Below are 14,653 nucleotides of genomic sequence, written 5' to 3'. Positions count from 1 at the left end.
TCCCCTCACAGTCTCTAACATGCTGGAGAGTATCTTCGAGTTTCTGGTTTCCGAATGAGTCAACAAAACGGGCTTCACGATTGTAACTGAGAGGTTCGTGTTCAGTCCACAAGGTGCCCAGACACGGGGCCAACACGTCTGATGGGAGGAAGGTTTTCCAGCAGACCCGCAGTCTGTAGATGAAGCATAGTCGCGCCTCGTGTGTCCTTCTGGTTCCCGATGCCTGGGCCCTGGTCATTTTGTATTCTCTAGAAAGTCATGTGCATGAGAACTTCCTTGTTCGAGAGTTTCCTCGAGGAGTGGGTTCCGACGGGACGGTTTGCATGAGGCTGGCGAGGGGCCAGGACGACAGCGTGTGAGCACAGCAGGGGCCGTCTGCCCGCCTGGCGGTGCCCTCCGTGCCCGTTTGGGTCACGCCTCGGGTCGGGACCCGGAGGCTCAGGGCGCACAGCGGGGATCCCTGTCCTGCGTTACAGGGTGTGGAAGTGATGGAGAGAGCTTTCTGCAGCCGCTCTGACCATCGGTGTTTACTGTCTGCAGATGTGCTGGTTTGGAGCAATGACCGAGTGATTCGCTGGGTCCTGTCGATTGGCCTTAAAGAGTTTGCGAACAATCTCGTAGAGAGTGGCGTTCACGGTGCGCTGATGGCCTTAGATGAGACATTCGACTTCAACGCCCTGGCGCTTCTGCTTCAGATCCCGACCCAGAACACACAGGTGACGCCGGGCCGGCCGCGCCCGCCCGCCGCTCTCCTGCTGGAGACCCTGCGCCCCGTATTTGAGCGAGGCGGCGCGTGGCTACACCGCACAGCTAGGCCTGTCTCCGCGAGCCTGGGCTGTGCTGTGCGGCCCGGAGTCCACGGTGCTGCCTCCTCCTGCCTGAGCTCTGCCTGTCCCTTCCCCTCACAGGCTCGTGAGCCTGGCGTGCATTGAGCCCTTAACGCGGAGAGAGAAACACTCTTACTTCCGTGTGTCACGTGGAAGTTTCATGGATTCTGTTTCCGATTTCCCTGTGGAGTTTTTTTTGACTTATGGGCTCACTGGAGAGTCAGGAATTTTTTATTCTTCTTCAGAACACTGTACACCTTTGGGAACGCCCTCAGTCTCCCCACTGGAAACCACCCCCCCAAGACACCCTGGTCTAATTTCCCAGGGAGCATGGACCCCTCTTCCCAAAGGCCCGTTCCCGTAGGCCTCCTGCGGGGCTCAGTCGATTAAGCGCCGGACTCTTGGTTTCAGCTCAGGTCTTGATCTCATAGTTTGTGGGTTTGATCCCCATGTCAGGCTCTGTGCTGACAACGTGGAGTCTGCTTGGGATTCTCTCTCTCCATCTCTCTCTGCCCCTCCCCTGCTCAGCTCCCCCCCCCCCCCCCCCCGCCTCTCAAAAATAAATACAGTATTAGGATTCAAGGCATTTATCCCTTGGGTTTTTAAAAAATTTTTCCAGTCTTGGTTTAAAAATAATTGCGATGTGCTAACATCCTTTAGATTGACATAACTTTTGGGCTGTCGGTTTATGATTTCAGGCTCGTGCCGTCTTGGAACGGGAGTTTAACAACCTTTTGGTCATGGGGACGGACAGAAGATTCGATGAAGTAAGTTTTCCACCTAATATCTAAATTTCCATTAACCGTAAATTATTAATATTTGGGGGTACCTGGCTGGCTCAGTTGGAGGAGCGTGGGACTCCTGATCTCAGGGTTGTGAGTTCAAGCCCCATGTTGGGTATAGAGATTACTTAAAAGTATAATCTTTAAAACAAAAAATAAATGTAGGGGCGCCTAGGTGGGTGGCTCAGTCAGTTAAGCGTCCGACTTCAGCTCAGGTCACGATCTCACAGTTTGTGGGTTTGAGCCCCGCATCGGGCTCCGTGCTGACAGCTTGGAGCCTGGAGCCTGCTTCAGGTTCTGTGTCTCCTTCTCTCTCTGTTCCTCCTCTGCTCATGCTTTGTCTGTCTCTCTCTCAAAAACAAATAAAGATTAAAAAAAAATTTTTTTTTAAATAAAAAAATAAATGTAGATTACTAAATTTGTAGAAGCCACGTATCAGATAACTCTTGCAAATGTGGAGATAATTTTACTTTACAACTTAAGCTTTGCTCTTAATTTATTAACAAACGAGCCATTAGGGCTCCTGGGTGGCTCAGTCGGTTAGGTGTCTGACTTCCGCTAAGGTCATGATCCCCCTGTTTGTGAGTTCAAGCCCTGCATTGGGCTCGCTGCTGTCACCGTGGAGCCTGCTTCGGGTCTCCTGTCCCTCTTCCTCTCTGCGCCTCGCTCACACACACTCGTTCTCTCTCTCAGAATATAAAAAACAGGGACACCTGTGTGGCTCAGGCGGTTAAGCATCTGACTCTTGGTTTTGGCTCAGGTTATGATCTCACAGTTGTGAGTTTCAGCCTCACATCTGGCTCCGCGCCGACTGCTGAGTCTGCTTGGGATTCTGTCTCCCTCTCTCCCTGTGTCCCTCCCCCACTCAAGCTGATTCTTTCTCAAAACTAAATAAGTAAACTTTAAAAAAATAAAACAAAAAAACGAATGAGCTATTGAGAAACCAATATTTTCACAGAGATGGGTGGTTCGGTTTTTTTACTTTTTGCTATTTGACTTTTGATACTCTTCAGAAATATTTTTCGCATCGTAACACGTTGGCTGCAGCCTGGGAATAGAGCCTGTAAGTTGTGTTTTGGGGGGCAGCAGGATATCTCACTGCAGTCCAGGGCCCTGTGCTCTGGGGGAAGGTTTCGGTCGTTTATTTGAAAAGACGCAAAATGTTGCTTTCTCCTTACACAAAACCAGGACCGATTTACTCCCACACCACTACTCACGACTGTCTTCGTTGCCATAAGAACACTTGGTGTGACGAGAACAGGGCAAGTGAAAGGGCGCTGCGGGACTGTCCGCAGCCTGAAGACCGTTTTGAGGACAAAAACGTAGTATCTTTTACAGCAGGAAGGTGATTTCACGTAGACAGTGGAGCAGGCCCAGGCGGCCCAGGACTGTCCTGACTTGTGCCCATCAGGGTCCCGGCACAAGTGTGGCCCTGCCTCCCTTTACCCCCTGGGGCTCCCGTCTGGGCAGGCGGCCCGGTGGCTGTCAGGAATGGGGGTAAATACGTCGAAACAAAACTGCGGAGTGAGGTCATTTTAAAGGGCTGGTAACTTTACTGTATATTTTTGTCTTTTATTTTACAGTCGGTCTTGTTTTCTGTCCTTTAATTTCCCAGGACGATGATAAAAGCTTTAGGAGGGCACCTTCTTGGAGAAAAAAATTTAGACCAAAGGACGTTCGTGGCTTGGCTGCTGGGTCTGCAGAGACTCTCCCCGCAAATTTCCGGGTCACTTCCTCTCTGTCCTCACCCTCTATGCAGCCAAAGAAGATACAGCTGGACGGTACGTGACGTCCCGCGCTGCCCCAGCCCCTCGGCGGTGGCACAGGAGGCTCGTTGGCTGGAACGTTAACAGTGGTGGAGAATGGCCGACCTGATGCGTAACGAGGCGTTCGGGTGCTGTGGCGTGCTCAGGCTTGAATGCTCTAAGATTAATCCCAATTCTGCTTCTCAAAGTCTCACAGCGATAGAGATTGTTTTAACGTTCCTGTCTGGTTGAATGTTAGCGTATCCTTCCAACTACTGAAGCTAGGCTTCGTGGGTGTCCTCCGGGCGTGGGACCAGCACCCACGCTTGCAAAGCTACGTATGTGATGGGCGGCCCTAGGGCGCTCGTTTATAAGATGGCAGCGCGGTGGCTTTCAAGCCGCATTTCTCTCCACCCCCCCCCCCCCCCCCGGACTGCCCTCCACACACAGTTCCCACCTCCGTCCCTGTGCTGCTTCTCCGTGTCAGTATGTGTCATAAGAGGATGGAGAGAAGGAAGAGGGCGAGCCTGGGCTGTCCTCACGGAGCGCGGCCCGTCCTGTGGAACCCACATCGGCCGTGTAGTCGCCACGTCGGGTCGGGCCGGCGATCAGCCCTTGCCCGTCCTTCTGCTTTGCGGCCGCGGCTGATGAGTTGAGTGTTTTGTAGGCCGATCTCCCGGCTCCGGCTACGTCCCACTCAGTGACAGCATTGGGAGCCAGATGCCCGGGTTAGAGCCCGGCTCTGCCACGAGGGAGGTGCGTGGCCTTGGGCCCTGGGCCTCAGCGTCCCCGTCTGTAGAGTGGTCGTCGCCCTGGTGTCTTCCTCATTGGTTGGCTGTGATGGCTCAGTGAGTCCCTCACAGGAAGCTTTTGGACAGGGTCAGGCATGTCCCGCGGGCCACTGCGGCGGTAGGCCTGTCGCAGACAACCACGCTCGCCCTCGATGGCCTTGGAAACCTGTACGGAGGACGTGGTTGTGGGGATCGTACGGTGTGGTTGTTACAGTTTCCTGCTATTGGCCCTGCCCGTACTTGGGTTTGTGAGTTTGGCTCTCGCTCTCCTCTGTAAAAACCAGGGGAAAGTGACTTATGTAAGGCCTTTACTGAGCTTTGAGTGCGGGCAGCATTTCCATTAAAAAACTCCTTCTCTTTGCCAGACTTCAACAATATGCTTAATGAGGGAGAAACCCAACTTTTCAAAAAATAGCATTCTCCTCGTGGAGCCCATAGCTAATTTTTATCAGTTTTCGTTGTAACTTAGCCTCCGCTCACTGCCCTCTGATTGTCCTCACGGCCTTATTACCATCTCCATCTTCGAAAACCACGTCTTGCGGGTTAAGTGTCAACGGTGATGTTTGGATTAGAGTTCGGGGAAACATAACTCGAGAGAAAGGCGTGGGGAGCGTGTCACGTGGCAGGGGGCTTCACACCCTCGTGTGGTGACTGAGCAAAGCCAGCACAGCCGGCGTCTTCGTAAAGCAGAATGAGTGCGGGGGGCCGCGGCGGGGGCTCATCCAGGTGGCCCGCGGCCGCCGGCAGCGCAGCTCGCGCCCCGGTGCCTCGGCCGAATATTGACAGGCTGTGTTCCCGCGGAACCTGCCGGAACACGGAACATGGACTCGGGAGCCACACACACCCGCTGCGCGGAGGTTGGAAAACTCTGCCGTGCGGGGCGTTTGTTGACAAGAACAGAAGCCTCTGTTCTCACGCTGTTTCCGGCAGGAGCCGAGGCCGGGCTTCAGTGCTCTTAGCCCAGTCGCTGTCCCGCACCCCCTCCGGGGAGGGCAGAGCGGGCGTCAGGACGCCACCGGACTCGGTTTACCTTCACCCTTCAGTGGGCCGCTGGCATTCACTGGGTCATTCACCGCATACTCTCCTTACAGAGGATCGTTAGGGCTGAGGGAACAGTCCGGAAAAGTCGAGAACTCTAGAGGGTTTAGGGGGAAGAGAGTCACCGAGTCAGGAGTCGTCACGCGTGCAGATGGACGCGGCGAAGTTGTTCTCCTGGCATCTGCCGCCCCGTTGCTGTTTTAGAGCGAACTCCCAGGGAGTCCCCAGGCCGCTTGGGGGTGGAGAGAACCCCACTCGGAGGTGCCCCGGGAGCCCTCGGTGGGTGCTGCTGTGGGTGAGAGTGTGCGTGGCTGTACTAGTGCCCTCGTGTGACGTTTTGAGACTAACCGCATGCTGTGTTTGCACGCCGCCCCTCGTGCTGCTGGTCGGAGCAGGCAGCGTTTCGGGACCGCAGAGGCTGGATTCCGCCACAGTCAGGACTTACTCCTGCTGACGCCCCCTGTGGTGAGTAGAGGGCACCGTCCGTGCAGGCCGCAGGCGGGCACCCGTGTCCTGTGCACGCGATGTCCGTGGGCGCCAGGAGAGCGAGCCCACGCAGGTTCACTTAGGGACTTTGAGAAATACACACACGCACGACACGAGCCTCTCTGCACCTGCTAAGAGGATCCTGGGGTTTGTGTGTGCTTCTTACACTTAATAAAGAGGTTGGTGTGACCTCAGTTTTTCAGGGGAAAACTGTATTTCCACTCTTTCTTTAAACAAAAGAAGTTTGGCTTCAACGTCTGCTAATGTCTTTGGGGTAGGGAGGCAGGATTGCAGCCGGAGCAGAAGGGAGCTGCTCTGAGCTGAGCTGACCACCGCCCCCCCCCCCCCCCCGTGTTCGGGAGCACGTGACACTCGCTCTGCCTGGCCTGGTGGAGCTCCCAGGTCGGCAGGCGGCTGGCTGGCTTGTTTTAAATACACCTTCCTGAATGAACCAGGCCCCAGCGGATTCAATACCGTCGTCACGTGAGTGATGGCGATAGCCTCTCAGTTGAGAGATTGGTTTTTAAACACGCAACAGCATTACCATCTGAGGGGCTGAGTTTGAACATGGAGATTTCGGGTGTGGGCCCAGGAGCCCGGCCCTCTTCTCCCCTGCTCTGAGCGGGGCGGCAGCCAGAATATTCGATGGGTGGGGGCTCCTGGCTGGCCCAGGAGGGGGAGCCTACAACCCTTGATCTTGGGGTAGTGAGTTGGAGCCCCACGTTGGGTGTGGAGATGACTTAAAATCTTTAAAAAAAAGAATATTTGATTGGATTCTGTATGCTTTTTTTTTTTAATTGGTAACTTTTAGTCATATGCCAGAATGAAGTCAGTCAAAGAATTCTCGATGTGCAAAATGCTTCATGTTTTCTCTAAATTCTCGAAGCGCTTAAAACAGGAAGGGAGGCGCGCGTGTGCTGGGCCCCACCTGGGGCCCTGGAAGGTGCTGTTCGGGCTGCTGTCTCAAGAGTCGTTCTCTTGCTTTTATTTTCCAGTTTACCCACACTACTTCTACCGGTGATCGTGCAGCACTCTGAGTCCGAAGGGGACTACGTTTTAAAGTTCAGCGGGATCTTTAATCTGTTAATACTTGTTATATGGACCCTGAGATATTTTATTACAGAGTTTTTAATTAGTGAAGAATTCATGAATACCATAGAGAAAATATTTTAGAATTTAATGTTTCTTATATTTATGTAAACTTATGACTTCTTTTATATAGTTACTTACTTTTTCATGTATATCCAGGCTATAAATATCCTTTCCAATCAATTCATGGTCTTCTATCTAAGTTTAGTCTTTCAAATGAATGTACTGTAATGCTTGTATGTATAAATCCTATGAACAAATATAGGGCTTTTGTAAATTATGCATTTATTGTAATTATGATTGTTTAATTTTTTATTAATAAACCCTGACAGAGAAAAGGATTTTACCGCGTTTGTAAAATCATCGTGACACAGCGTGCATTTTTCTTGACAAATGTCACGTAGCTCTACAACAATCATTTTGAAATAATCAGACTTAATTTTGAGCAATTGTTGTATTTTAATGACTGACCTTGACTACACTTTTTCTAGCAAGAAATGCTTTATTCTGCAGTGTGAACAGATTAAAAATATCTGGTGTTAAATATCAGCTAATAAAACTGGGAGTGGAAGGGTTATCGGAACACTACGAACATCTCCTAGGACCGGTGAGCCCTTTCAGAGCCTTGTCCCTGGGGGCTGGGCAGCTTTTGCCTGGAGTGACCGGCAGGACCCGGGAGCTGAGGACCCAGAAAGCCTGGGCAGCGGGGCCTGGGCACCCCGAGCTCCCTGGCCCCAGAACTCTCAGAGGACCAATCAGGAAGCACTGGGCTCCCACCGCGGGGCAGGGTGCTGGGTGCCCACCCAGGAGGAGGGCGCGAGATCCTGGAAATAATGTAGTGCAACTCTAATAAAGGCCTTATTGTTCTTACGGAAATCAACTTTTTACATTTGTTTGTAAACATGTTTAAAGAGTGGACCTCTTCGTCCGTTTGTAGATTTTGATGCGACAGCCATTTCGGTTTATAGAAGTAGCAAATGTACTTACTTTTTACGTGGCATATTAAAAAGCCAGCAAGAAATGTGCTCAGATCATGGTGTGTTATTTATTATGCAGCTGATACAGAGATAGAAACGGCATGTCTTTTTACATTTGGTTTCTGCTTTTAATTTACTTGTACAATTGACCGTTTCCGTTCTGTTTTTTCTATTAATCTTTTGTGAACTTCCTGATTGTGTAACAAAGTATGTACAGTCTACTTTTGAACTATTTTTATCACAGTATTATTTATTGCTGTCTTTCAGTACAGTAGTGAAGCGTTTCCCACTGCCAATAAAGAATACTGAGCATAAGCTGCCGTTACCTTGAGAAGTGGCTGCCGTGGTTTTCTCTCGTGCTCTGGGCCACGGAGGCACTTTTGCCACGTGGAAGGCCTAGTGTGGAAACCAGCTGATAGAATAACACAGCTGGAAGGTGGACGTACAGGATGGGGGTGTCCTCCGGAGGAGGGCCGGGTGTCCGTGCCCCAGAGGAAGCGGCCCCGGGAGATCCGTGCAGCTGGGGGCCCAGGCGATAGGCCGGCAGGGCCAGGGGACTGGTCCACGGACAGGGCCGGCTGAGGCCGCCCCTCCTCCGGGCCGACAGGGGGCAGCGGTGTGCGTGCGTGTGCGTGTGCGTGCATCCTCGGGCACACGCACGCCTTCCACCCTGTCTCCGCTCCGCTTCCATCGTCCGTGTGGGCTTTCCTCTCCTGGTGCTGTCCTCCCAAGGTCACAAGACGGTGCCCAGGGCCGCGTCCTTCCCCATCATCTCAGCCCCTGGGAACCTGCCGGGCTGCTTCTCCCGTAGCTCAGACCCAGTCGTGAGTCTCGTACCAGTCAGCGTGGCAGAGGGGAGGGTCCGCCCGCACTGGGGTTGGCAGCCCTCACGAGGCCACCGCGGGCGGCTCTGGCCCAAGCTCCCCGATGGCTCGGGTGACCGGACGGTTCCCTCCCTCTGTGCCGCGTAGAGCGTATGGCCATCCGGTCCGGGGATGGACGCCCTGGGCCGTGGGCCGTGTGGGGTGGGCACTGCTGAAGATAGCTCGGTTCTCACCTTCCTGTTCTGTGTCTCCTGCCAGGGCCGACCGGCTGCTCCCGTGAAGGCCGCGTGTTTTCTTCATGTGGGGTCATACTTTCCGTCCCCGGTCCCTCAGGGCATAGGTAGGTCACTCTGTGTCTTCCTGTTCAGAACCTGTGCTGGCTGATCTTTATTTTCTGCATTTCCTAGTCGTTAGTGTGAAGTGTGAGATTTTTCTTATTTATTTATTTATTTATTTTTTTTAAAATTTTTTTTTTTTTTTTTTTTTTTTAATTTATTTTTGGGACAGAGAGAGACATAGCATGAACGGGGGAGGGGCAGAGAGAGAGGGAGACACAGAATCGGAAACAGGCTCCAGGCTCCGAGCCATCAGCCCAGAGCCTGACGCGGGGCTCGAACTCACGGACCGCGAGATCGTGACCTGGCTGAAGTCGGACGCTTAACCGACTGCACCACCCAGGCGCCCCTCTTATTTATTTTTTTTAATGTTTATTTTTGAGACAGAGAGAGACATCATGAATGGGGGGAGGGTCAGAGAGAGAGGGAGACACAGAATCGGAAGCAGGCTCCAGGCTCCGAGCTGGCAGCACAGAGCCCGACGCGGGGCTCGAACTCACGGACCGTGAGATCGTGACCTGAGCCGAAGTCGGACGCTTAACCGACTGAGCCACCCAGGCGCCCCGTTAAGTGTGAGATTTGAAACAGCGGAGTGCTTCCTGGCTTTTTACATCCAACATTCCGTTTTTCCCCATCAAATCTGGGCAAGCCTTGGGCGTCTGAAAGTTTCTGGAAACAGCCCAATTCACCAGGGTTCATTAAGTTGCAGGTGTTTTAGTAAAACGTAGTGTGGTGATTCCACTTTTGCCTGAAAACACGCGTTGGCCGTACTTGGCTGTGCCCCGCCCCCGTCACCCCCCACTAAATGTTCCCGCGGCCGAGCCACAGGCCCGCCGGGTCCCAGGGAAGACTCTTGACTCCTCCCACGGCTACACGCTCCTCCTTGAGGCCCCTCTACCCTCATCACTGCTGCCCTTAAGGTCCTGTCTCGGGTCTCCCGTCCCGCGTTCTGAAGGTAACTGTGGCCTCCTGCGCTCCCCCTCGCCTTTTGCCAGCGGGGTCCTGCCGCCGCCCGGACGGGTGCTCCGCGGGAGGCGGAGGGGTCTGGCCCCTCGGCCTCTGCAGAGGGGCAGCAGGCGCCTGCGCACGGGCGGTTGGTGCCGCCTTCCCGACGCTGCGGCTTCGCTGGGTGGGTTGCTCTAGATCTCAGACGCTCCCCTCTCTGTCGCCTTCCCGTCGCTTGACTCGGGGGGAACGGGTGGCCCGGGTTCTGCTGTTTCTCGTCCCTGTCGCCCTGCCGCACCTTTCGCAGTCCCGGCTCGAGGCCGTCGCGGTGTCCGCACCACCCGGCGCCTGGGCAGAAACAGGCCGGGGGCGGGGAGGCTCCGTCCTTGCCCAGCTTGGGTGCCGCACCCCCTCTCGGTGCACCTCACCTGCCGCCTCTCGTAGGAACCTTCGTCCTTGGGGCGCCTGGGTGGCTCAGTCGGTTAAGTGTCCGACTTCAGCTCAGGTCACGGTCTCACCGTTCGTGGGTTCGAGCCCCGTGTCGGGCTCTGTGCCGACAGCTCTGTGTTGGAACCTGCTTCCGATTCTGTGTCTCCCTCTCTCGATAACCCCCCTCCGCCCATGCTCTCTCTCTGTCTCAAAAATAAAAAACTTTAAAAAAAATTTTTAAAGATTTTTTAAAAGTAACGTAAATGGATTTAAAATCTTTTAAGTAGGTGCGCCTGGGAGGCGCAGTCCTTTGAGCGTCCAACTCTTGATCTCAGCTCAGGTCGTGATCTCACAGTTTGTGTGTTTGAGCCCCGCCTGGGGCTCTGCGCTAACGGCACGGAGCCTGCTTGGGATTCTCTCCCTCTCCCCTCCCGCGCTCACGCATGTGCCGTCAAAACAAACTCTAAAAAAATTAAAAAACTAAATAAAAAACTTTTTAATTTTGATGATCGTGGTGACTAAGGGATTGTGACATTGCACAACTAGAGGGCTGAAGACGTCTTAGTCTCCAACACCTTATTTTCTTTTTAATTTTTATGTTAATTTAAATTTTTTTTAAGTTTATTTATTTATTTAGAGAGAGAGAGTGGAGGAGAGGAGGAGAGAGAGAGGGAGTGAAAATCCCAAGCAGACTCTACACTGTCAGCAGGGAACCGACGTGGGGCTCGATCTCATGAACTGTGAGATCATGACATGAGTTGAAATCAAGAGTCAGATGCGAAACCGACTGAGCCACCCAGGTGACCCTAATTTCTCTTTACTTTTAAAGATTTTAAGTAGTCTCTGCCCTCAGCGTGGGGCTCAAACCCATGACCCTTAGATCAAGACTTGCATGGTCTACCAACTGAGCCACCTGGGTGCCCCTGTTTTATTTATTTATTTTATTTTTGTTAATGTTTATTTACTTAGAGAGAGAGAGAGAGAGAGAGAGAGAGAGAGAGAGGGAGGGGCAGAGAGAGAGGGAGACGCAGAATCAGAAGCAGGACCCGGGCTCTGAGCTGTCAGCACAGAGCCCGACGTGGGGCTCGGACTCCCGAACCGCGAGATCGTGACCTGGGCGGAAGTCAGAGCTCAAGTGACTGAGTCCTCCCGGTGCCTTCCTGGTTTTAATTTTTTGCTGACAGTGACAGCACGCACACTATTTCCAGGGAAACCGTGGCTGCCCCCGCCCTGGTTCTGACTGCCCTCCCTACCCCGTGTGCTCCTGTTCTTTCCATTTCCTCCCCTTGCTTCCCTACTAGCTCCTGTGTGCTCAGTGTGGGCCCCGGCCCATCCGTCTCAGATTTATCTCGTGGCATCTAGGCAATAAAGCATTATTTATGGCTCAGCCACATGGATTGCTAGGACTACAACAGAAAGGGCTCGCGGTGCCACCGTATGGCCCGGTATTTACCCGTGAGCTAACCCAACCTCTGCGACTTCTATGCCCTGGGTTAGGTCGGGGTATGCGTCAAACATTAACTGACCGTGTGGTCAGTACTGGCGGAAGCTGGGTGATAGATTCGTGAGGGTTTACTGTCTACCCTCCTTTGGCATTTGTGCAGAAGTTTCTAGAATGGAAAGCGTTAGTGGTTGTTTAGGGATCCCCTCCGTGCAATAGACGGTCTCAGCCTGGACGGACTGCTCCCTGGCCCTCCCTTTGGAACGTAACGTAGCCCGGGTTCGAACTCTGAGCCGCACCCGGCAGCGGAGACACATCTCCCGCCACAAGTCGTCACCCACGTGCCACACGTCACGATTCCATCTTGACCCTGCTTTACGCATTTTGATACGTGTGACATCGGGACGCGTCCTGCAAGTGGTGACATCTTAGACTTGCTGAAACGCGGCATATGACGACGTCACAGTCACGATGGGCGGCAGGTGCTTCCCTACAAGTCCCGTTGAGAGGGTGGAGTCTAAGGCCTCCCCTTGAGCCTGGGCCAGCCTCAGTGACGGAGTTGACCAAATGGATATGTAGATGCGATGCTCAGGGACGCTGAACTGAGGCCATCAGGAGCCCGACAGAAACCAGCCCCCAGAGGTGCCTGGGGGGCTCAGTCGGTTAAGCATCCAGCTCTTGGTTTTGGCTCGGGTCATGATCTCACGGTTTCTGAGTTCGAGCCCCGTGTCCGCCTCCGAGCGGACAGTGTGGAGCCTGCTTGGGATTCTCTTTCTCTCTCTCTCTCCCTCTCTCTGTCCCGCAAATTAATTAAAAAAATAAAATAAAATAAAACAGCCCCTAAGTAAGAAGTCCAAGTGCCTGTTGTATGTGCCCAGCATCTTAGGAGGCCACACTGGACCTCTGGTCCCCAAAGACAGGATGGGGGGAGGCAATGAGAATCTCTCCCCAAGAGTCCGAACCAAAGCCCCAGGCACATGGCCCCAGTCATTTCATCCCAGCCGTGGCTAGCCATTTGAGCCACCGAAGCTGGGGCTCCCCTGGAAACAAACATGAGCCATTGCCCCGTGCCCTGCCCCAACGTCCCCTCCACGGAACCGCAGCATCATCAAATGGCCGTTTACTGTTAACCTCGGGGTGGTTTCTCACACAGCAGCAGATAATCGCAACTCCTGTGGATGCACGAACGGTTACACTTTCTCTTCTGCTGCCTTCTGTTTTGCACGCTGCCTTTCCCCCCCAGGAATCTGATTCATAATCCACTAAAGGATCACCATCTGCTCTGCTTTTTTATCTGCTGTGTGAAAATCCACCCCCAAACTCCGTGGTAGTAACCAGCAATGATCCCTCGTTTGTCCCGATTTGGTGGATTGCCAGTCGGGGTGGCTCTTCCGCCAGATCTTCCTGGATTCGCCGGCTCCCCACGTGGTGGCGGTCGCCGGCCCCCAGTGCCGACTGCAGGCTGGGGCGCCTGAGTTCCCGCTCCCGCGGCTCTCCCCCACTCCGCGATGCAGCCTCAGGTTCCGGGAGTGCAAGATCAGACACTAAGGTGTCCCAAGGGCTGGACCCCTTAGCGGTGTATGTAGACCTCAGGCAGTGTCAGTTCTGCCACGTCATATTGGTCAGAACAAGGCACCAGCCCAGCCACGACTTCAGAGGTTGCGGGAGTAGACCCCATCTGCCTCTGGACAGGAGGCACAGCAATGTCACCGCTGTGAGGTGTGTGTGTGTCCCCAAATTCCCGTGTTGAACCTCGTGCCCAACATGACGATACTCGGTGGCAGGCCCTCTGGGGGGTGCTTAGGTCCCGCGGGTGGAGACCTCTTGCCAGGGCTCTTGTAGAAGGGACCCCGGAGGGCTCCCTTGCCCCTTCTGCCACGTGAGGACACGGCGGGAAGGCGGCCATCTGCGAATGGCCGGCTCTCCTCGGACGCCAGTCTGCTGGCACCTCGATCTTGGACTTCGGGCCGCTAGAACCGTGAGAAATACGTTTCTGTGGCCCGTAAGCCGCCTCTTCGGTGCTTTTCTGTGACGGCGACCCAGAGGGACCAGGACCGTCAGGCTGCAAGGAGGCGTGGACGCGGGAGCGCGGTTCACTCGGGGCTCCAGCGGCCCGTCTGCTTCAGCTGCCACAGCCCTGCACTGTCCCAGTGGGCCCTGTCCTCACAGGTGTCCCTAGACTAGGGAGGCCGCGAGAGATTTCACTACAAGGAGGAAGTAGATGTGACAACGGACGCTTCGGTGTGAGTGAGGCGAGGACTGCAAGCTACGTTCGGGAGGGAGAAGGGCCACAAGCAGGTCGTCGCCTCGGGTCTCCCGAAGGACCGGCCCGGGCAGCACCTTGGCTTTGGCCCAATGACCCTGCCGTCAGACCTCTGGACCCCAGAACTCTAGGAGAAGAAACTGGGGTGGTGGTTTTTTGGGGATTTTTTGAGCGGCTGCATTTGTCCTAATTTGTCACGGTAGCCAGAGGAAAGTGACCCCCTCTGCTGCCACACCATCCCATAGCGTGGGGGGTCCACGGGGGTTTCCGGGGGCCGGGCCCAGAACCCGCTGCTCCGCACCCATGTCCGAGTGAAGCCGAGAGCCATCCTGTAGCGACACATGCCCGGTTGGTAGGGAAGAAGGGCATGGTGGGGGCGGGGGGGGGGGGGACCGTCACAGCTCCAGTCTCTGCCACACCCTCGGAGGCATTGGGCCTTCTTGGTGATGCAGATACCGGGTGCTTCCCCCCACCCGGCTGCAGTGACCTTTCCAGTCTTCTGTACAGACGGGGCGGGGGGGGGGGTGCTCAGGCCCAGCAGGTATGCAGCCTTGGCCCCCCCTCAGCACTTCGCATGTCTCTTCGTTTCTGGTCCGCGGAGACGCTCAACTCACTTTTGAGCCTGGCTGTACGTCTGTGCTTTGCAAACGTGTGTTGTGTCTGCAGTTGCCACGGAGCCAG

At 54.3% G+C, this 14,653-nt stretch overlaps 1 protein-coding gene across 8 annotated transcripts in view; it reads left to right on the top strand.

Moving 5' to 3' along the window:
• PPFIA1 (PPFI scaffold protein A1) overlaps positions 1–8,069 on the top strand; it is a 90,926-nt gene extending 82,857 nt beyond the window's left edge. For 6 of the 8 annotated variants that reach the window (XM_078433810.2, XM_081790215.1, XM_081790214.1 and 3 more), the window contains 5 exons: positions 541–716; positions 1,526–1,594; positions 3,225–3,390; positions 5,579–5,648; positions 6,665–8,069. In XM_078433810.2, the coding sequence (XP_078289936.1) occupies positions 541–716; positions 1,526–1,594; positions 3,225–3,390; positions 5,579–5,637 (470 nt within the window). In that variant the 3' untranslated portion in view covers positions 5,638–5,648; positions 6,665–8,069. The remainder of the gene's footprint in view (positions 1–540; positions 717–1,525; positions 1,595–3,224; positions 3,391–5,578; positions 5,649–6,664) is intronic. The other 2 variants (XM_081790216.1, XM_081790219.1) reach the window with 1 other exon arrangement.
• The last annotated feature ends 6,584 nt before the right edge of the window (positions 8,070–14,653 follow it).

The sequence above is a fragment of the Panthera onca genome, chromosome D1 (genome assembly GCF_046562875.1).
Source record: "Panthera onca isolate mPanOnc1 chromosome D1, mPanOnc1 haplotype 2, whole genome shotgun sequence".
NCBI lineage: Eukaryota > Metazoa > Chordata > Mammalia > Carnivora > Felidae > Panthera > Panthera onca.
Note: the sequence above shows the minus strand (reverse complement) of the source record. Positions and strands in the feature narration are given on the sequence as shown.